At 35.8% G+C, this 23,831-nt stretch overlaps 2 protein-coding genes across 16 annotated transcripts; both read left to right on the top strand.

The window, feature by feature from the left end:
- Nucleotides 1–6,196: 6,196 nt before the first annotated feature.
- Nucleotides 6,197–14,269, top strand: LOC124896923 (zinc finger MYM-type protein 1-like). The gene is made up of 2 exons (XM_047408812.1): nucleotides 6,197–6,450; nucleotides 13,420–14,269. The coding sequence occupies exons 1-2, from the start codon at nucleotides 6,197–6,199 to the stop codon at nucleotides 14,267–14,269; spliced, it is 1,104 nt and encodes a 367-aa protein (XP_047264768.1).
- A 2,074-nt stretch (nucleotides 14,270–16,343) lies between these two features.
- LOC107861761 (uncharacterized protein At1g51745) lies at nucleotides 16,344–23,447 on the top strand. Of its 15 annotated transcripts, none has more exons than XM_047410159.1 (5): nucleotides 16,344–16,443; nucleotides 17,007–17,302; nucleotides 19,249–20,177; nucleotides 21,897–22,130; nucleotides 22,233–23,447. In XM_047410159.1, exons 2-5 carry the CDS (start codon nucleotides 17,112–17,114, stop codon nucleotides 23,006–23,008), a joined length of 2,130 nt encoding a protein of 709 aa, XP_047266115.1. In that variant the 5' UTR covers nucleotides 16,344–16,443; nucleotides 17,007–17,111; the 3' UTR covers nucleotides 23,009–23,447. The 15 variants fall into 15 exon arrangements, with proteins under 15 accessions (XP_047266115.1, XP_047266110.1, XP_047266105.1 ...); XM_047410161.1 differs by lacking the exon at nucleotides 16,344–16,443 and adding an exon at nucleotides 16,470–16,648; XM_047410158.1 differs by lacking the exon at nucleotides 16,344–16,443 and adding an exon at nucleotides 16,543–16,676 and having other exon boundaries at nucleotides 19,249–20,180.
- The last annotated feature ends 384 nt before the right edge of the window (nucleotides 23,448–23,831 follow it).

Genomic DNA, 23,831 nt, shown 5'->3' with positions numbered 1-23,831 from the left:
TATCTAGAGGCTTTGTAGACCTAATGTACAGTCAAGGTGGTGTTTTGTTAATAGACGTGATGGCTCCAACGGCCAAGTATTGTATATACATATATATGTGTGCTCGAGCTTATACAGGTGATTATTTTCTTTTATATGCGACATGATGCTGTCCAAATTTTGGGTTGTCATAGAGGTATGCATGGGAAGTATAAGGTTATGAGCTGGTTCTCCCGGGCCTCCTCGATTACGAGTGCCAGTCCGTCCTAATAGGATTTAAGGCGTGACACTATACTAAAGTGGTCTACTCTCAAGAGAGAGGATTTCAAGTGTTTCAATCTTTCATCTTTCATAAATTAAAGAGAAAAGACCTAATAAGAGACTATATATAGCCTAGCTTATTACATAGTATAATGGATCAAAATACCCTTAATGAAATGGGAGGTCATGGGTTGTTTCTTTAACATGTGCAAACCCCAAAATACCCTTAATGAAGGGTGCTTCTTCAATGCTCCAAAACCATGGGGTCACACTTCAAAACTTGTAGTGTCGAATTGGCATCAAATGTAAGCCCCCACGCAATCTTCCACACACAAATTTGTTTAATGGCATGCTCAAAACGGGTCCTCCATACATGTCTCATATCCTCGAGGTGACCAAGTCCTGAGCCTCTATGTATTGGCCTCTAAAGATGTCATCAAAAGATAAGATGGTCATTTGTCCCGTATCATCCTCCCCTTCTTGAAAAGGATTCGACCTCTAATCTAAATCTTGCAAAACCGAAGAGAGGACAAACAAATATGAACTCCTCAGCATGAGGGTTATAATTAGCACAAAAAATCATCTCAACATGCCAAGATTGGACATATTTAAAATATAACCAAGGATCCTTTGAATGAAATATTAAACTCAATGAAATATGTAAGAAGAATTTGGTTATGGGATTCACCAAGAGTGACACTTTGCTTGTCATGTAGACCAATCAACAAGTTGGGTGCACCAACATCACCATTTCCATATTTGGCATCGGGGTCAAATAGGAAGAGTGGCCATAGACACGGGTCTAGATAACACTCTCCTTTTCCGTGGTCTCCACCCAAACTAAATGACATACTCTCTACAGTAGCATACATATCATCGAAAGAAAATAGAGAGTAGAGAAAAGTATCTTTCAAGTCAACTTCTACTAAGGTGCCCTCATGTGTGTACTCACTACTAGTTTTCCAATCATCACCATGAGTAGTATCAACAATAAAGTCACACAAAGTAGAAGGAGTAACTTTCAAGACTACACATTCCTTACCCTTAAGAGTACTCTCATCTTCCAAGAAGAGATTTCCATATTTAGGAGGAATGTTGTTACACCATAGTGGGTTAACATATAGGCTATAGCCTCCAAGGTAAGCTATACCATCTTTTTCACCACTAGGCTCATTAGGAGTGTTTATATCATTTTCAAACAAGACATTATACCTAATGAGTGCATGATCCAACCCATGGACAGATTTGGAACAAGCAAGTTCCTCACTCTCTAAGAGATCAATATCAAGTTTCAAAGCGGTTCCAAGCACAAGATTGTCCCAAGAATAGCTCTCGGGTTCACTCCCCTTTTGTTGACCAACTTTTTTAAATGCTTCACTCACTTAAGTTTGATTAATCACATCACACACATACTCAAGTGATGGATAATTTTTACAAATAGGTTGATCAACACCAATTACACAAGACGATGTACTTCCGTTCAACATATAGGCTTCAACACTAGGTGGACATAAATTGATCTTACAAGAAGAGTCAATTTGGTCATCACTAGGATCAACTAGTATATCCACACTCACAACACTTACATTATCAACAAAAGGCAAAGAATCATTAGACTCACAAGTAAGTAAGCTACTACTCACACTCACTGGACTACTAGCCACACAATTATCATTCACATGCACAAAAGTGTAAGAATTAGCTATTTTACCTTGAAGTTCTTGAGTCGACTCTCCTTTGCTGTGTTGTGAAGGTCCTCTACAAGCTTGGGCAGTAACTTCACTTCGGCATTGCGCTCCTTTACTTGTCATGTTGGTACCTACACAAATGTCCTTAGAAATAGAAGGACAAACAATGTTAGCTCGATTTGGTGGCAATCCCCTTACTTCGCTCCACACAACCTCTCATTTTCTACTCTCAGATTACCACTTTGCTCACCTTTACTCCTCTCAATCTTTTGTATCTCATAAGCATTTGGATTGGAGTAAGTATTCACTTCTCTTTGCGGCTCGGGCAACATGTATGTCACGAGGTGATTTCCCCACCGGTCTCTTACAACATTAGGCTAATTTTGCACATTTGGAACTCTATGTTGTGCAAATCAATCGGCACCTAAGCATACATGACCATATGTCAATGGAATAATATCTTACCATACCTCCTCATTGTATTCAAATTAGGAGAAAACAACTTTGACCCTTTCGATAATCTTAAACCCGTCCAAGAAATATGGAATAAGTAAAGGCTCGCGAAACAACCCCAAGTAGTCAACCATGGATGGAAAGATGTAATTACTATAGTACCTATCATTTAACACAATGAGGCAGCCCGGTATCCCACAAATGGTCACCTTTCTGGAGTGTACACTCCTTCTCGGATCAACATTGTAAAGAACACGAGTACTCCTCAGTTTTGAAGATGCATACCCTTTTATTCTCGTTGGACAACCTCCACTAGAGCTAGTATAACCATTCACACTATATCGACCTTGATAAGAAGTACTACAAGGTGTAGAATATGAATCTTCACACTCCTCACTTGAACTCTCATCATAGCTTTCATAAGCTTTGCGAACGAAAGGGTTATACCTAACACCAAATCTAGGTTCATAGTGAGAAGTGTAAGACTCCTCACATGCCTCAATGTTATCATAAGATCCATCACGAGGTCCTACATCATCTCCAAGTTCACCATAAGCACTAGGCACTTCATTCACCTTATTTTCTCCCTCAAAACTATAACTCTCAAATCTGCCCAAGTTTTGATCATGGCTATTTTCATAGCCTCCGCAATCTCCCTCAACTTCGTAGCCATAAAACCCCTCACTACAATCATAGTCTCCCATGTTGTAGTCACAATAATCCCCGACTATCAAAGACATGTTTCCCTTATATCACCTTTGTACCTACATAATGAACTAACAAGATTAGTAGGAAAAGCTCCCCACCAACACTCTTATACACCCACTTTTGTGATTCTCACAATTGAAGCGGCGAATATTGAAAGTTCCTTATACTCCGGTAGTCAATAGGATGTCAATTCTACTTGGCGGCCGAAATGGATTCTTGTTTGATCAACTCAAGACACAAAAATAAAATTTACTTACGAACTTGAAACAAAGAAAATACTACGACTTATAAATGAGAAAAGCACAAAATACAACGCTTAACACGAAAGAAAACATACTCAAAAACTAATCTACAATCTAGTAGGTATTTACTAGTTTGCTAATTAGTATGAGAACTAATAAAATGGAAACCAATAGAATCAAAAACGTGAAACTAGGAATTCCAACGTTCTTGAGATATTGATGGCGTGGCACTCGACTATTGGTCGATGGACAAAAAAATATTGTTGAAGTTGAAAAATTTTGTTCCACAATTTTGGTTGTTCAAATTTCACAAAGATGAGGGGAATTTCGGTTTTGGTAGGTTAACAAACAAGACTTTAAGTCCTTTTTTTTCAAAATTCAAATCTTGACCAACTTTCACCTTTTTGGAAAGACAACCTTTTAGAGGTCTTGTCTCCCTTTCCTCTTTTGGCTTGTCTAGAAAAATGAACTTACTCCCTTTTGGTATGAAGACTTTTGGGAGGTTTTTTGTTCTTTTTCCTCTTTAGTAATGTCTTGAAAGTTGTTTCAAGACTAACAAGAGCCCACACTCTCTTCCATTTGAATTTGGATCAAACAACAATCTTTTACAAGACTTCTTCAACACAACACAAGAACTTCAACAACAACAACAACAAAACCGTCCACTCTTCCCACAACAACTTGTAATTTTTTTTGCTCAAGAACTTGGATTAGACTCAAGTAGTGTTAGAGAGAAAGAAAATCAACACAAGAAACAACAAAGACAATCAAAACAACACCTAAATCTAGACACAAATTCGGCCAAACAACAATAAAACTTCGACCAAGACACCAAACCCGTAGAATAACTTCTTTTTGTGAGATTTTGACCTTATACACCTCTTCTAATGTTAGGAAACAAAGATCTAATACTAGAACACACAAAACACACAAAAATCACAAGAAAACTAGGCTTCAAATTTTGGCCTAAACACAAAAACGTGGACAGATTACTATTTTTGAGTTTTTCAGCTTTTCAACAATTTTTTTTTATTTTTGAGTGAACAAACCCAAGATTGATCTCGTGGGAACAAAATCAATGATGGCTATGATACCAAATGATACAAATCAGTCCACCAAGATGCCAAAAGAGTCCACAAAACGTGAGAAGAACAAGCAACACAAAGGGATACAGGATGACAAACATAAAACACACGGATTTGTAAAATAATGAAAGGATAGATAGTGAAATCAGGATTATTACAAGATTAAGAATCAAGTATATTTCAACATTAACCCTAATGAATGTAATAATCAAAACCACACTCTTACAGTGACCGCCAAGGTAATCGACTCACCTCAAGATCCACCGTTTCCAAGCAAAGAACAATATTGGCTTTTCCAAGCCCTATACTAAGGATGACTTTTCCAAGCCCTAAATAAGACTATACTAAGGTGATCTACTCTTAAGAGAGAGGATTTCAAGTGTTTCAATCTTTCATATTTCATAAACTAAAGAGAAAAAACCTAATAAGAGACTATATATAGCCTAGCTTATTACATAGTATAATGGACCAAAATACCCTTAATGAAAGAGGAGGTCATGAGTTGTTTCTTTAACATGTGGAAACCCCAAAATACCCTTAATGAAGAGTGCTTCTTCAATGCTCCAAAACCATGGGGTCACACTTCAAAACTTGTAGTCTCAAATAGGCATCAAATGTAAGCCCCCACGCAATCTTCCACATACGGATTTGTTTAATGGAATGCTCAAAACGGGTCCTCCATGCATGTTCTCATATCCTCGAGGTGACCAAGTCTTGAGCCTCTATGTATTGGCTTCTAAAGATGTCATCAAAAGATAAGATGTCCATTTGTCCCATATCAACTATTTTGGTGTAGCCTATAGGAATTTGAAATTCATATCCATGTAATGCTTCTAAATACAAATTAAAAACTAGAGAAAATAAGATTTTTTAAAAATATTTAATTTTCACAAAATCTTACTTAAAGAATACTTGAATAAAAATGCAATAGAAGAACTTTGTTATGATATATATCAATTATAGTGAATGTCTATCAAAATCTATTAAGATCTATTTGATGTCAATCAGGATTTGATGTATTTGACTTTTAGTGTGAAACAAGAGGCAAATTCCCCCTATAAATAGAAGAGCTTCTTTCATTGTAAATCATCCCTCAAGAGAAGAAATAAGAATCACTCTCTCTACTCTTCTTCTTGTTCTTTCTTATTTTATAACACGTTATCAACACGAGACTCTACCGTCTCAAATTTGAAGGCTATGGCTAAAGTATTATTTTTTTTTCTTTTTCTATATGGCTAACAATCTTATGAAGTGTGAGTTCGTTGCCCTTCAAAGTTCGGGCAAGAACTATATTTCATGGGTGTTGGATGTTGAAATTCACCTAGATGCCATGGGTCTTGGAGACGCCATAAAGAATGAAAATACAACATCTAGTCAAAATCGTGCTAAGACTATGATTTTCTTGCATCATCATCTTAACAAAGTTCTGAAAATTGAGTACCTTGCTACTAAGGATCCACTCATATTGTGAAATAGCCTAAAAGAAAGGTTTGACCACTTAAAGATGGCCACCCTCCCGAAAGCACGATATGAGTGGATGTATCTAATATTTTAAGACTATAAGTCTGTTCATGAATACAATTCTGTTATGTTCAGAATTTCTTCTCAATTGAAACTATGTGGAGAGATGGTCAATGATAATGATATGATGGAAAAGACGCTCTCCACTTTTCATGCCTTGAATGTGCTCTTACAGCAACAATATTGAGAAAAAGGTTTCAAGAACTATACTGAACTGAGTTCTCATTTTCTTGTGGATGAACAAAATAATGATTTATTGATGAAAAATTATAAGAACCGACCAACTGGATTTGCACTATTCCCTGAGGTGAATTATGTGCACGCTTACCATGCTAGGCGTGGAAAAGGTCGCGGCCTTGGTCGTGGACGTGGTCATGATGACCAAGAAAGAAACCTTGTTTCAGGTGTTAATCATTCATCAAATAAAAGGAGAAAAGATGAGAAACATGAAGCAATTACTTGTTTCCAATATGGTGGAAAAGGACATTATTCACGTGACTGTCGTGCTCTCAAGTACTTAGTTGATCTTTATCAAGCATCACTAAAGAAGAAAGAGAGAAATTCTGAGGTTAACTTTCTCTCTGAAAATAATGTTGATGTCACAAATTTGGATGTATTAGACTTTTACGAGCACTCTGAAGGAAAGATTGATCACTTGATTGGAGATGGTTCCATAAACATGGAAGAATGAATGAATTTTATTTTTTATTGATAAGAGTTAGTGAATAAAGAATCATGTAAAAATAGTTATTTCCATGAGTATTAGTTTTTAAATAGTATTGATTGTTTTATTATTGTCATAGTTCATTAGATAATTAAGTTGGTCTATTGCTGTTCTAAAGTATATACTTCAACAAGCTGTTCTAAAGTTTAATTTGACATGTTGTACCCGCATCCATGTCAAATGCAGATATCACCCCATGTTACTTTAACTATTTTGTTTGATTCAATATTGATATTTATTTCCAAGGACAGACCCACCTGTAATTTTGGGGTGTTCGACACCGACTAAATTCGACGTAGATTAGGTATAATTATATAAAAAAACACAAAATAAATGGTATAATTTATTAAAATGCACCCAAAGAACAAACATATAATTGGGTGCAGTGGCTTGAGGATGTGACTCTTGTGTCTAGTTTTCTGGATTCGAATCCCTACAACAACATACTAATTTTTATAATTTTTTTTTAGCACCCACAACCTTGAAATCCTGGGTCCACCACTGTTTATTTCGATAGATTAAAGTTGTAAACTCGTACTATGACTTTTGAACTTAAATTTTGTGAATAGAAGAAAAAAAACACGTGATTGTAACTTGCAAAGAATATAAATGAACTTAGTGCTTAGTGCCCACAGATTTTGTATTCATATGCTTTTAATTAAATTAATTTTTTTTTTCGGATGTGTCACGTGCTAATAATTCGCCACCAGAACACTATTGTTCTTCTAACTTATTGTTTAAAACTATTGAAAAAAAATGTATCTTTTTTTCAGTGAAATATTATGAGCATAAAAGTTGTGAGATTTTGAGTTGGACATATTTTTTTTAGTAAAGTGTGATTAATAATTTTTTATAGTATAAGTTTTCACTTTGTACATAAATTTAATATATATCTTATTTGATGTATGTCATTTTATTTGAAGATATGGATAATTTTCAAGAAGATATTTGTTTGATTGATTCTGGCACTACACATACGATATTCAAAGACAAGAAATATTTCTCTCATCTAAACATGGACAAGATTAATGTTACTATAATTTCTGAGAGTGATAATTTGATTGAAGGCTTCGGAAAAGCCATTATAATCTTGCCCAAGGGAACTAAAATGATCATAAATAATGTCATGTTTTCTCCTAAGTCTTGGAGAAACTTGATGAGTTTTAAAGATATCTGTAAAAATGGTTATCATATCAAGACAATTGATAAGATGAATCTTGAATATCTTGGTATCACCAAGAATATCTTTGGGCAGACATGTGTTATTGAAAAGTTCCATGCTTTATCTTCTGGCCTGTATTGGACAAAGATTTGTGCAATTGAGGCACATTCTATAGTAAACTGAAAGTTTACTGATTTCAATATTTTCGTACTTTGTCATGATCATTTGGGACATCCAGGATCAATAATGATGAGACGAATCATAGAAAATTCAAATGGGCATCTATTAGAGAACTTGAAGGTTCTTTCGAATGGTAAATTTTCATGCAATGCTTGTTATTAAGGCAAGCTGATTGTGAGGCCATCGCTAACAAAGTTGAGATTGAGTCCCCTGCATTCTTGGAACGCATACATGGGGATATTTGTGGACTCATCACCCACCTAGTGGATCATTTAGATACTTTATGGTCCTAATAGATGCTTCATCTAGATGGTCTCATGTGTGCCTTTTGTCATCTCACAACTTGGCATTTACAAAATTGTTGGCACAAATAATACGATTACAGGCACAATTTCTTGATAATCAAATTAAGTCTATTCGCCTGGATAATGTTGCAGAATTTTCATCCTAAGCATTTAATGAATATTGCTTATCAATTGAGATAAGAGTGGAACATCCTGTACCCTATGCTCACACTCAAAATGGCCTTGCTGAGTCATTAATTAAACGTATACAGTTGATAGCAAGACCATTGCTTATGAGAACTAAGTTGCCTACTTCTATTTGGGATCATGCAATTTTGCATGCTGCAACACTCGTTCGTCTTAGACCGATAAAATATCATAAATTTTCTCCATTGCAATTGATTTTGGGTCAAGAGTCTAATATATCTCCTTTGAGAATTTTTGGGTGCGGTGTTTATGTGCCTATAGCACCACCAAACCGCACCAAGATGGACCCTCAAAGAAGGTTAGGAATTTATGTTGGGTTTGAATCACCCTCCAGTATTTGCTATCTTGAACCATTAACGGGAGATATATTCACTGCTCGATTTGTAGATTATCGGTTTGATGAGACAGTTTTCCCAAAATTAGGGGGAGAAGATAGTGACATCAAAAGAAAAATTTTGTAGAAAAATCCATCACTATATCATCTTGATCTACGCACTTCTATTTGTGAGCAAGAAGTACAAAAGATTATTCATCTGCAGAGAATTGCAAATCAAATGTCGGACGCATTTACAGATTTGAAAAGGATCACTAAATCACATAATCCTGCAGAGAATGTTCCAATTCGAATTGATGTCTCTAAAGGACTATCCACTACTGTCATAGCTAATGAATCTAAAGCACGCTTAAAGTATGACAGACCATTAGGTTCTAAGGATCGAAATTCTAAAAAAAAAAGAAATGATCAAGATGACACTACGAAAGATCCTCATATGGAAACTCAAGATTTTAGCAATCTTGATATCCCTAAAAGGATCAATGAGCCTGAGACTCAAGAAAATAAGGAACTATCCATAAATTCAAGTGATGTTGAAACTAATTTGAATCGATCTGAAATAGTAGTGGATCATGTCTTTGCATACAATATTGCAACGAAAATCATGCAAGATAGCGAGGATCTTGAACCTCGATCTGTCACAGAATGTCAACAAAGAAATGACTGGCCAAAATGGCAAGAAACAATTCAATCTAAATTGAATTCACTTTCCAAACGTAAAGTTTTTGGACCTATAACTAAAACACCTAATGGTGTTAAGTCCGTTGGCTATAAATGGATCTTTGTGCGAAAAAGAAATGAGAAAAATGAAATACAAAGGTATAAAGCACGCCTTGTTGCACAAGGATTTTCACAATGGCCTGTGTCCATGTGTTTTCATAAAGAAAATAACATCGGAGTTTGTTATACTTGCTGTCTATGTCGATGACATAAACCTTATTGGAGCGCCAATAGAGCTTCAAAAGATAATTGATTACCTAAAGAAAGAATTTGAGATGAAAGATCTCGGAAAGATAAAGTTATGCCTTAGTTTGCAAATTGAGCATTTGACAAACGGTAGCTTTGTCCATCTATCTACCTACACAAAAAAGGTGTTGAAATGATTCTATATGGATAGAGCACATCCATTAAGTACTCCGATGATTGTTCGATCACTTGATGTGAATAAGGATCCATTCAAACCTCAAGAAAAGAATGAGGAACTCCTTGGTCCTGAAATACCATATCTTAGTGCAATTGGTGCACTAATATATCTTGCAAAATACCACAAAGTCTGATATTGCCTTTTCAATAAATTTGCTAGCAAAGTATAGTTCTGCTCCTACTAGGAGACATTGGAATGGGATCAAACACATATTTAGTATCTAAAGGGGACTACCGATATGGGCTTATTTTATTCTAAAGATTGCAGTTCCAATCTTGTTGGTTATGCTGATGCTGAGTACTTATCTGACCCGCACAAAGCTCGATCTCAAATAGGCTATGTATTCATATGTGGGGGTACTGCAATATCTTGGAGATCAACAAAGCAGTCTATCATAGCCACTTCATCGAATCACGCTGAGATTATAGCTATTCATAAAGCAAGGCAAGAATGTATGTGGTTGAGGTCCGTAATACATCATATTCGAGGAAAATGTGGCTTAAAATGTGATAAAGTACCCACGATTTTATATAAAGATAATGCAGCATGTACAACACAACTTAAAGTAGGATTCATAAAAGGAGATAGAACGAAGCACATTTCGCCAAAGCTCTTCTATACACATGAGCTCCAAAAGAATGGTGATATTGACGTACAATAGATTCGTTCAAGTGACAATGTGGCTGACTTATTCACCAAGTCTCTTCCAACTGAAACTTTCAAGAAGATGGTGCACAATATCGAAATGCAAAGGTTCAAGGAAGTTCTTATTAGGGGGAGCTAATATGCATTGTACTCTTTTTTCCTTATGAGGTTTTGTCCCACTGGATTTTCCTTGTAAGGTTTTTAATGAGGCAGCCTATACGCGTATTGTTAGACATTCAAGGGGGAGTGTTATCATATATATCAATTATAGTGAATGTCTATCAAGATCTATTTGATGTCTATCGGGATTTGATGTATTTGTCTTTTAGTGTGAAACTAAGGGAAAATTTCCCTATAAATAGAAAGGCTTCCTTCATTGTAAATTATCCCTCAAGAGAAGAAATAAGAATCATTCTCTCTATTCTCTCTACTTTTCTTCTTGTTCTTTCTTGTTTTATAACAAACCTCAAATTATTGCTCCATTTTCAATCCTTGTAAGAATATTTTTTAATAAGTCAAATATTAACAATAAGTTTTAAAAATTTTAAATCAAAACATAACCTACAAGATTGTAAAAATCATTTTATTACTTAAATAAATTACTCCCTCCATCCCAAATTATTTGTCGTCATTTCCTTTTTGGTCCGTCCCAAAAAGAATGTTGTCTTTCCTTATTTGGTAAGTTTTTAAAAACACAATTATAATTTTACCCTTAGTGGTCCCACTTGATTTTAAATACTGTTACTCTTTTTTGTTTTTGTTTTTCTATTAAAAGTGGCCCCACTTGATTTTAAATACTATTACTCCTTTTTTTAAGAAGGATAATTTTGTAACTTTAACAAAGTCAATACTTATTTCTTAAATATCATGTCCGGTCAAATGACGACACATAATGTAGAACGGAAAGTGTATAATTTTACCTGACTCAGTTTCTTTGAGGCTGCTAGTCAAGAACCAGCTACGGCTTTACATGGATAACTTTTTCATTTTTAATAAATATATTGGAGTTTCCTTCTACACTTGAGATAAAGAAATGAATGCACAAAATTATGAGTTTTTCATTACTCATGGTACTATTTGCAGGGGCGGAGCTACGTGGTGTTCAAGGGGTTCACCCGAACCCCTTCGTCGAAAAAATACACTGTATATATATGATGCAGTTTTTTTCTATGTGTATATATATTAAACTGAACCCATTTAATACAAGAAAAATAATTGGCTTAGTGACAAAGAGGGTGCAACTTTGCACGCGTGAGACCCCCTGGTCGCAGGTTTGATGCCCAGTTACAACAAGAGTTTTAGATTTTTTTTATTGCTTCATGTGTTTTGGAATTTTAAAAAGAAAGTTTATTTCTAAAGAACAAATGATGTTGTTTCCCACATTAAGTTTATTTTTAAAGACCAAATGACGTCGCTTCCCCCACTTTCAGAAAAGGGTCAAATTGAATTAAATTAAAAATTATCACTATCAAGTTTCAACTTTGTTTCACTCTCTCCTCCCTTTAATTCTTGAAATACCCGATACTCAATTATTTTTATCAATTTAAAAAGGGCTTTCAAAGTGTTCTTCATCTTCATTTGCACTAAATCTTCAAGTATGTCTCTTAATCAATTCTTTAATTGTTGAAATTGCTCTTTAATTTCTTGTTTAGGGTTAAAAATTGGGTTGCAATTTCTTTCATGTTTTGATGCTTGAAGTTGATTTATCTTTTGTATGTTGTGTTTATTTTGGTGTGTAAGTGATTGTGGAAGTATTGAGTACCCAATTAGATTCAAAATAGTAAGAATTTGAATTGCACACCAACTGTTTGTCAAATTTTCCAAATGAAACTTTTAAGAGTTTTTCTATGATTTTTAGGAAATTTCTCAGTGATTATGAGTTGTGATTTATGTTCTTTGGTTTATATATCATGTGTTAACACAAATTGATGAAAATAATTCACGTCTTACTTGAATTTTGCTTGATTTTATTTTTTCAAAATATCTTCTTGCTTGATTTTTGTAAATTCTAATTAAGTTCTTACTTTACGATAGTCGCAACATTCGATGAAGAAATATTTTACCACTATCTCAAAATCAAATTTAGTCTTCATGATTTTGAAATCCAATTTAGTCTCTCCTAATCATAATCAATCTCATCAAGAAGAAAATGTCAACCATTCTGAAATAATATTGCCTCCTTCTCAAAAATTTGATTTAAGTTCTTTAAAGTTTGATCCGGGAGAAAAAATTCCAATATTGAAGTATCCTTCAAAACATCGTGATCTTATTAGAAGAACGTATCTCTTAAATGGTCCTTGTCAACCTCGTTTGAAGCCTCATGAGTATCCTTAAATAGATATTTCTGGATCAATGTGACATTTCAATCATGAATGGTTTGATGATGTATATCATGATTGGTTGGAGTATAGTGTTAGTAAAGATGCAGTCTATTGTTTGTATTGTTATCTTTTTAAAGACAATAGTATTCATCAGGGTGGAGGTGAAGTATTTTCAACTACGGAATTTAGAAGTTGGCATAAAAAGAAGAGTCTTGAAAAATATATTGGTCTACCAAATAGCATACACAATCAATCAAAGAAGAAATGCCAAAATTTATTATGCCAACGACAATTGATTCAATTTGGATTTGATAGGCAATCGAATCCAATTTAAAAAGGGATATTTCATTCACTTAACTACTTCGGTTGATGTAGTAGGACTTCTCATAACTCAGGGGTTTGCATTTCGAGGTCACGATGAATCTAAATCATCACTTAGTAGAGGTAAATTTCTTCAAATACTTTCATGGTATGCAAAAAGGTGTGATAAAATTCGTGACTATGTACTAGAACATGCTCCTCTAAATGATCAAGTGACTTCTCCAATGATTCAAAAAGACATTGTGACTGCATGTAAAATAGAGACAATTAAAGTTATTCTTGAGGAATTAAATGGTGATTACTTTGCTTTACTAGTTGATGAATCTTTTGATGTATCCCGTAAAGAGCAAATGGCTATTATATTGCGATATACTGATGGAATGAGATTTGTAATGGAGCGACTTATTAACATTGTTCATGTTCAAGATACTAGTGTTTTATCTCTAAAGGGGGCAATCGTTAATTTACTTGCTCAACATTCCTTGAGTCTATCATCCGTGCGTGGAAAATGTTATGATGGGAAAAGTAATATGCAAGGTGAGATAAATGGTCTTAAAGTGTTGATTAGGCAAGAAAGCAAATCGGCTCATTCTATCCATTGTTTTGCTCATCAACTTCAACTAACTCTTGTTGGGGTCTCAAAAAAATGTATTGAAGTGGGAAAACTTGTAGTGTTAGTTTCAAATATTTTAAATGTATTGAGATATTTCTTTAAGCGCATGGATGAACTTCAAGATTCTCAAAAACATAAACTTCAAGAGGCATTAGATATGAGTGAAGTTACTACCGGTAGAGGCTTGAATCAACAACTTGGTCTATCAAGAGCTTGTGATATTCGTTGGGGATCCCATTATAAATCCTTTAGCAATTTTATTTTGATGTTTGGCTCTATTCTTGATGTTCTTGAATCACTTGTTCTTGATGCACAAAATATGAATAAAGAGCCAAGGCAATGGAACATCTTGAAGCTTGTCGAACATTTGAGGTTGCTTTCATGTTGCACTCGATGAGAGATATTTTGGCTATCACAAATGAACTTAATAAATGCTTACAAAAAAAGGAGCAAGACATTGCAAATGCTATGCTACTTGTTGAAGTAGCAAAGAGAAGGTTGCAAGTTTTAAGGGATAATGAATGGGATTCTCTTATTGATAAGGTGTCTATATTTTGTACCCAACATGATATTTTGATACCTAACTTTGAAGAACCATATGTTAGCTCTTTAAGATCCCGACGTAAACTTGCCAGCTATACAGTCTTACATCATTACCGTATTTAAGTGTTTTGCATATTATTGATTGGCAACTTCAAGAATTCAATGATCGTTTTAATGAGGTGACGACTGATTTGCTCAGTGAAATTGCTTGTTTGAACCCAATTAACTTATTTTCAAGTTTTGACATCAAAAAAATAATGAGAATGGCGAAGTTATATCCAGACGACTCTGATGAATCTAATATGGGTACTCTTGAGAATCAACTTGCAAGTTACATTATTGATGTTGGTGATGTTGATGAAAGGTTCTCTGATCTCAATGGGCTATGTGAACTTTCCAAAAGATTAGTGCAGACAAAGAAACATTCAAATTATCCTCTAGTATTTCGCTTAGTGAAACGTGCTCTACTTCTACCCGTTGCTACCGCATTCGTTGAAAGAGCTTTTTCGGCAATGAAGTATATCAAGAATGACTTGCGGAGTCAAATGAGTGATGATTTTTTTAGTGGTTGTTTGGTGCCTTATCTAGAAAAAGATGTATTTGATAATATTTTTAATGATGCTATTATTAAGACATTTCAAGATATGAAACCTCAGAGTACAATTGTAAATTGTAATAATGTATGTATTTGCATTTTGAATAGTAAAGCTATAATGCTAGTTGAAATTGAACGATGTTCAGGAGAATCTCTTGGCTTCCTTTCTTTTTCTTGTTGTCACCTATTTGCTTAGCATTGTCTTTTGCTGTCATAATATTACTACATTGCCCAGTGTTTGAGCATTATAGGCTCCAGGAGTAATTAGTTGCTTGGACAATTGCGTTTTTTATTCCTGGTTGGCTTCATGTGATCATGGGTATATTGGTGTTGACTCTTGGCCAAGATTTGCCTGATGAAAATTGTGGCGCTTTACAGAAGACGGGTAATGTTGCTAAAGATAAATTCGGTAATGTGAGTCCAAATTATACCTAAGACAATATTTTTATAATTTTGTTTCTTGTTTAGAAGATAATTTTTTTCCTAATTCTATCTCTTTCTTAATTTTAGATATTGTAGTATGCTGCTACAAAGTAAAAACTACAAGACATGAATTTTGTCCTTCTCTATGGATACTCTACGGGAGTTGAATTGTTCACAGACAACGCGGTTGCGGAGTACTTCTTCGACAGGTTTGTTTTTTTAAATATATATATATTGACGAACTGTGTTAGAAGCAAAGTCAAAAATTTTGAACTATTTTTACCATTGTAGTGAAAATTTTCCTTATACAAAGGGATTCATGTGTGCGTATTGAACCTCTTATTGTGACCCGACCCGCTTATTTGTGGATATTAGTAGCATCCTTACTTATGTTGAACCCCCTTGATAAAGATTTTGTCTTCTCCACTGACTATTTGGATGTCAAAACTAAAGTATACAACTTTTCTTCTATGTGTAAGCCAACAGAGATAATGTAAGTCAATAGAGATGAAAAAGATCCTCCTCATCAATATTTCAAAAATTAACGGATTACACCTTTTCAAATAACTTTCCACGATACAAATAGTCAAAAGTTTTATAAATTTACATAGATTTTATAAGCCGCACCATCCCTAGTCCCAAGTGAGTAAATTAATGCCAGAAAAATTAGAATTCAACTACCTACTCGATGCTTTAGTTAACCGGGTTAAACCAACAATTTACTTTTTTCAGGTGGCAAATTATTGAAATTATGACAAAATAGAGGGGCATATTTCTTCAATCTAAGAAAGGGCCCCTCAAAGAAGTACACAGAAGAGGTGTAGATATCTTATTGTACTACCTGTCGTGCTGAATCACAACACTTTTTTGCCTTTTCCGAAAATAAATTAATTATTTACGCAACAAAAAAAACCCCACACACACTCTCTCTCTCTCTCTCTCTAACGAAGACGGTCCCTTCTCTCTCTCTTCTCTGCTTTGGAAGAGAAAAAAAAAAGATACTGAAAAGGGTACTTTCGATCCATTTTTATTTGTTAGTACTAAGAAGCTACTCTTTTTCTACTTCATTGTTCTCAACTTTCACCTTCTATGCAGCCGCCACCTCACTTTCTTTGCTTATTTTTGCTATATATGTATGTATATATGTACTTTTTTTACTCTGAAACTAAAATCTCAATGTGCTTTAAAGTGAAACAGGAAGAAGAAAAAATGGAGGTACTTTGAAATCTAAATAAATAAGGAGGTGGGGTTTTTTTCTTTTCTTTTGTTTTTTTTGGGAGAAAAATGGTTTTGGAAAAATAAGGAAAGAATCATATTCAATATTCATAACGGAAGTTTTTTTGTTGTTATTTTTTCCCCAGTTAGATCTATTAATCTCTAGCATAAACTCTTCAATCGATTTTTTCAATTTTTTTTGTCTGGTTCATTGGTTTTTCTGGTGGTTTTTGATGTTTTGGATATCTGGGTTTTGTGTTGCATGTAAAGGTTTATTTTTTTTCGTAAATTTTATGTTAATTTAAGTTTTTTTTTTGTTATATGGTTTAAAGGGTTTTGTGCATTTTTTTGATGACAGGTAAAGAACTGATTTTTGTGGGGCTTTGGAATGCTGTGGACTGACTGAATTTTGGGATTTTTATTTTCCATTTTTTACGGTGCATTTTTGGGTGCTTTGAAGGATATGGGGAGTTCTGGTGAGTCTATTGTGAAAGCCATTGATGCTTCGGTTGGGGGGTTGGTGTGGGTCCGTAGGCGTAACGGGTCGTGGTGGCCTGGTCGGATTTTGGGGTCTGATGAGTTACCTCAGAGTTGCTCTGTTTCACCAAGATCAGGGACTCCTGTTAAGCTCCTTGGAAGAGAGGATGCAAGTGTGTAAGTTTCTGTTAAAAAATTACTCTTTTTATTTCATATTGATTGGTTATGGTTATTGCTCCTCTTTTGTATTCTGTGTTACGTTTTCCCTATTATTTTCTGTGGCCTCTATACTTCTATATCCGTTTAATTGCTCCCATGTTTTCTACTTGAACTGAGGGTCTTCCGGAAACAGCCCCTCTACTTCGAGGAGGTAGAGAAAAGGTCTGCGTACACACTACCCTCTCCCAAAACCCCACCTTTGGGACTACACTGGGTTTGTTTTTTCTTAATTGTGTGGTTTTCCTTCTGTGTGTACTACCATCTCTTAGCTGACTTTGCCTTTTCTATTTATTTATTATTATTTTTTAATAATGCCGCCTTGCTACTTCTCCGGAGGTAGTGGTATGGATTGCGTACATCTTACCCTTCCCAGACCTCACTATGTGGGAATACACTGGGTTTGTTGTTGTTGTTGTTGTTGTTGTTGTACTTCAAGTAAGGGAGTTTAAGTTCATTATATGTTTTGCACTTTCTCCTTGCTATTTGTTTGAACTGGAGATGATTGGTGGTTGCTGGAGGCGTGTACATATGTATATACTATTTCTCCATCTAATGGTTTTCTTTTAAGGGTTAAACTACGGTCCTTTCTCCTCCAATTTTGGTTTTCTCGCACTTTAGTTTTATCGTTCCCACTCCGAAACTTGTGAAAGATGGATGAAAAAGAGATTAGATTCCTCTGTGCAGCTAGTTGATGCTTTGTATGATTAGAATTTGGATAGGATTTGATAAATTTCTCTTCTATAGAAGCAGCAATGGGACAAAATGAACGTAAAATTCATGTTGTAGAGTCAGGTGAAAGAAATGAGGTGAGCGAGTGTATTGTTCAATCATTTGTCGCTGCTAAGGTTGTCGTGCTCACAGTTCACTACAGTTATAGGCTTATAGTGTCCGCTTAGAACAGAAATGTTACATAGTGCTATAATAGAAGTAAGCAGATGAGGCTCATTGTGATGTTGTGAAACTAGAAATTGTGGGAGCTACTTCTGACAAATAAAATAAGTATGAAATACCGACTGAAATAACTTAGTGTGAAGTATATATAGTAGGATTATATGATATGTCTTGAAGAGTGGGTCAGCGATGCAATCTCTTACTTAAGGTTTTAGTATATCAATTAAGCTTTCTTATGGTGCTTTCCTTGTCGTGAAGCGTTCTATACTGCTTGTGCCATTTGTGCAGTACGTACAACAGTTTCTGGCTTTGGAAAGTTAAATTTAGGGAGTGAAATCACATCTTTAGGTGTTTATTGGCATTTGTCAATTAACAATGCTGATTTTTTTTTAAACCTTTTCCTAGTGTTGTAAGCACTTCGTCATGTATGTGACGTGCAGGATTTTATTTTGGCAACATGGGGAATCTTCCTTCGATTGGTAAAAGTTGATTTATCAAGCTAGCTGAGGTTACTATGTTCCTAACTGTGGTTCTTGCTCAGTGGCATCAAGGACAGAAGTCATTTGGAGCGCGTTTATCATCTATTCCTATTGCAGAGTCCAGTTTTAAATGTTCCTGGAAAATTAATGCCAGTTCAAGTGACTCAAAGTTCTTGTAGGATACTAAAAGCATCTTAGTCCTTTTTCTGTAGTGGTACCAGCTTCTCCCAGATATGGAGACATTATTTTTTGCTGATCTTTTGGCCTGGAAATCAAAGAAAAAGGAGACATCAGTTCCCTTGCTATTATTTAGTCTGCTAATGTTCCCGCAATTCAGACTTGTGGTGTTCCTTTTTCACAATCCTATGTCTTTTACTTTTGTCATTCAGTATTTATCATCTTTGTATCTTTTACATGGACTTGTTTTCAACTTGCTTTTCCCATTGTAAAGAGTACCAACTATTGAAGTGAACATTTTCCTTTTCCTTTTAGCTCGATTCATGTTGAAGTGTCTAATAGCTTCTGCTGTTTCAGGGACTGGTACAATCTTGAAAAATCTAAGCGGGTGAAAGCCTTCCGCTGTGGGGAATATGATGAATGTATTAAGAAAGCTAAGGCTGCTGCTGCTAATTCTTCAAGAAAGGCTGTCAAATATGCTCGAAGAGAGGATGCCATTATTCATGCTCTAGAGATTGAAAGTGCTCGTCTCGGGAAAGACCATCCAGATTTTTTCTCGAGAATAGATAAAGAAGATGGAGAGCATCATACCATGGAAGGATCACATACTTCATCTAATCCTCTTGAAGATGGTAAAGAGTTAAACGAGGAACTGACTAGTTCTGGAAATAATTCAAATTCTGCACAAGAATTGTCTCAATCTGGTGTATCATTTGAGGCGCCAAATCTTATAATTGCATCTGAGGAGCAACCTGTATGTGAGGCACGGAGGAGAACCCCAAACGACTCCGAGGATGATGGAACTGAGGGAAGTAAACGCATGAAAGGGCTTGATGACCTAGGGATGGGTGTAGTGCCATCTCTGAAAAGGAAGAGATCTCAGGTGGCACATGTTCATGATTTTTTAAAGAGGAAGAATCGTCGCCGTCCCTTGACAAAGGTTTTAGAGAGTACAGCAATGGTGTCTGTTCCTATCATGTGTGAACAACTTCCTAGTCCAACTGGCTCTACTCTTGCAGGGGTATCTGAAAGTAAAGTTTTTGGGTTACAATCTAACGAGTCTGGGAAAAGTTTTCCTACAGTACTAAATAACGACACAGATAGTATCTCAGTTACACATGGAAATGGGAAACCATTGGATGCATTTGGCCACACTCATGATCCTTCCCTTGTTGAGCACAAACAGAAAGAGATTGAAATTTCCAGTATTTTGGGGTTGTCTGAGAATAGTTCTTCTGACAGATTGTTTGATGTGCCCTTAGTTGCAGAAGAGAAACAATCTGCAGGTATTATGTGCATTAGCAGAGATTTCCTTGCATTTACTGTTTTTAGTCTTCACAGTAGTAGCAGTGTTTTTAAAGGCTATATTGAGATGCGTTTAAGCACTCGATTAAAGCCAGGTTGTGTGTTTGGCCTCACTTAGGCAGGGCTACAGAGCATGCCTAAGGTTCTAAGGCATGCACCCTCATCATCAATGGGTATATCTGTAAGTGGAAGGTACTAAACAACAAGTATATTCAACAACTGATTACATCAATTGTTAGAAAACAATATGAGTAAATTTTTAGTGATTAGCATTAAGAAGTGAAGAATTTGGTATAAGGAAACTTTCTTAAGAAGCATAAAACAACATCTTTTCATCTATATCAGATATTTTAAATAAATTTTTAACTTGACTGTTGTGATTTTTTGCATCATATATTTTGCTTAGTTATAATTGTTTCTTATCTTTTATCCAAAAGTTATTGTTTATATTTGTGGTTCTTTTTCCTTGCATTATATATGCATATGCGCACACACACACAAACACACTTATTTTACTTGAGTCTGAGAGTCTATTGGAAACAACCTCTCTACCATGCAGAGGTAAGGTCTGCGTACACGAGATACCCTCCCAAGGCCCCACCTATGGGATTACATTGGGCATGTTATTATTGTTGTTGTGTAGTATCTTTCTCCGTTTAAAACCACACTTTAAGTCGCGTTGCGCTTATAGCCCCATTGGATGTTGGCACTTTTTGCTGACTAATACTGCATTGTAACAAGGCTGGCTTGTTCTCCTGTGGTGAAAGGGATATTTTTGGTATCATAAGACCCCAATGATCCGGAGTAAACTCAAGAAATATTGTCCTTGTGGCACATGTGCTACTGGTGCATGCACTGAAAATGGTAACAAAAGCTGGCCTCTAAGAACATTTTTGCTGATCTGTTAGTTGGAGATCCACAATGCTTTTCCCTTGGAATCTTCTGATGGATAAACTCTGTATAATATGGTGTAGAAAAGCAAACATGCAACAAGATTTCATTTCCCTTCACTTTAGGAGGACCTAACCTAATGTGTTGTGTTCATGGAAGCCTCGCATATTGGTCTTAGGCATCAGACACAAACTTAGTTAACTGATGTGAAGTGCTAGATTTTGGTTGTGGCTGTTCTGGTGATACATTCCTCTTAAATTTGCAGTTAGTTTTGCATTATGAAAGTATTACTTAGAGTGGGTCACTCTTCGCACTTCCTTCTCTACTCTATGTCGAGGGTTTGTCAGATTAATTAGTAAAGGCGCCCATTTTAATCTCATGTTTCCACATGACACTGTTATTTTTATACAAAAACCTTATACAGCAGCCGTTTGCCTATCTTGAACTTCGTAGCTCGCACTATAGGAAACTTCTTAACTCAGATTGTTTCAATGAACAACTTGTTTTCTGTGGAACTGTTCAAAAAAAAAAATCTGTTCTGTGGATTTTTCTTGAGAATCCGTTTTCAGTGTGTGAACTTGTCACGACACTTCTCTGTCTACATGGACTTATCTTCATTTTCTTGTCTTATCAATATCAATGTATGAGTTGCATGGTAGTATTTTCGCCAATTATTCTGAAGCAATTTTATTAAAAATGCTTTTCTTCCCCTGTTTATCGTTCCTCTTCTGATTTCATATTTCTGAAATCTCACATTGTTGCTGTTCTTCTGTCTGATCTATACTGATGTCTTTTATTTCTCCTAACAGGCTTGTCTCCTATAGTGTCTTGCACGTCTCAGAAAGCTCAAGGTGGTGTTGGGGCACAGTCTAGCCAGGGTAGCCAGGGCAGCCAAGCTGAGGCTATGTCTTTTGGGAGTGAGGAGCTTAATGACTCAGGCTCCACTAGTTCTGGTAGTGACGATTACCAATGTTTCAGCCAGAGGATGGAGAAAGGAACTTCAAAGTGGCAGTTGAAAAGAAAGAGGAATTCGAGGCACACACGTAAGATTAAAAAGAAAGATTTTGGAAAATACAGGGACTTGAAAGATGACGTAAATGTATATTTGGCTGCTATAGATCATGATTCATTCCCTCTTTCTCCAGGTCGGAAAGTTGCCAGCTATCGTTTAAAGTCAAGACCAGTTACAGAAAATCAAATGGATGAGTTGCGAGGTTGGAGCAGGAATGTTTCTCTCAGAGAAGCTCATATGAAGGGGCCAACAGCAGACCAGATTATTCCCCAGAGGTTGCTACCCTATCGGCAATCTCGATTTACAGTTAACCCCAAATATGAGTCATCAGATTTCTTTCTTAGGCACCACATTGCTGATTCTTCGCTGTATGATGTTAATCTTGAGGTCAAAACCAGCTATCGTCCACAGCATGTTCCATATATCTCTCTAATGAGCAAATTGACTGGTCAGCCTATCATAGGTCACCCCCTCACAGTTGAAGTTTTGGATGATGGCTTTTGTGATAAACTGCTAGTCAGTGGTTCTGATTGCTATAGCAGTAGCTATGACTTAGATGAGGATCGTGGTGAGAACAGCTCAGCTTTTCAAGGTGCGGATATTGTCTATGAATCCAAGCCGACTTCTGCAGGCAAGATCACTTCTAAGCATCGCATGGTGCAACCTCGTAGTTCACCAACAAAGTCACCCAGGACACGGAAAAATGGCCTGTTTTCAAAGAAGATTAGAAAATTGTCTTCCTTAACTGGTTCTCACCAGCAAAATAGAATGAAGATACCTGTGGTGGAGAAGCTTAAAGGACCTGCGCTAGCTTGTGTCCCCCTGAAAATAGTGTTCAGTAGGATAAATGAAGCATTAAATAACTCAATACGACCTGCCCACCGTTCTCTTGTACCTAGAATTGGTTGAATACTGTTCGATTGATCAGAATGGTCAGAGTTAGTGGACTATGAGGACTCGTCGTGTAGGAATTCTGATTTGTAGCAGCCCAGTCTGGATTCCGGAGTTGAATCATTTCTGTACAATAACAGGGTGTGGTCACTGTTGCGGAAAATGTGGCGTTGAGGAGCTCTGCTGATAGGCGGCTTTGTTGTTGGTGTACATAATGTAACACTAGCTGAGGTGTAAAGATGGTTTTCTGATTTTAGGATTGGTTCAATTCTTCATCTTTTGATTTTAGAGGGTTAATAACTTGGAAGTTTTTTAGTACTTACTATTTATTTATGTTACGGGTTGCACTGTCTAGTCAGTGCATTTACAATTTCCCCCTCTTATTTTCTTCATTTTGGTATGTTGAAAATTGAAAAGCTAAGTTTGGAAAATGAAAAAGCGCGGAGCTTTCAGAATATGAGATCTTAGCAGATGAATTTCACATTCTCTCACCTCAAGGAGGCAATGCCAACTTCTATGTAGTGTGATTGTGAAGAATGAAGATGGTCGTTATTTCCCTCTTGAGTCTGATTTTACAAGGGGTTCTTTTGTGTATGTGCATTTAGTTATGTCATTATTTGCATATGCTGCATCACGGTTTCAAGGAGAAATGAGTGTGTGATATTTTGAGAACCAAGTAAGATAGTAACTTGCTGAAAGGTTCCAGAAAAATAAGTCAATGTGTCGTCGTGGTAGGAATGTAGTGTGTTGGCACTCTTGTTTGGTTTTGAAAAAAGGTTTGGGATCTATAGTTTCATTCATAAATTCTTTGTTCCAAATCTTTGTGAACAAAGTTATCAGC

The sequence above is a fragment of the Capsicum annuum genome, chromosome 3, assembly GCF_002878395.1.
Source record: "Capsicum annuum cultivar UCD-10X-F1 chromosome 3, UCD10Xv1.1, whole genome shotgun sequence".
NCBI classification, from domain to species: Eukaryota; Viridiplantae; Streptophyta; class Magnoliopsida; order Solanales; family Solanaceae; genus Capsicum; species Capsicum annuum.
This window is presented reverse-complemented; position numbering and strand designations above follow the sequence as displayed.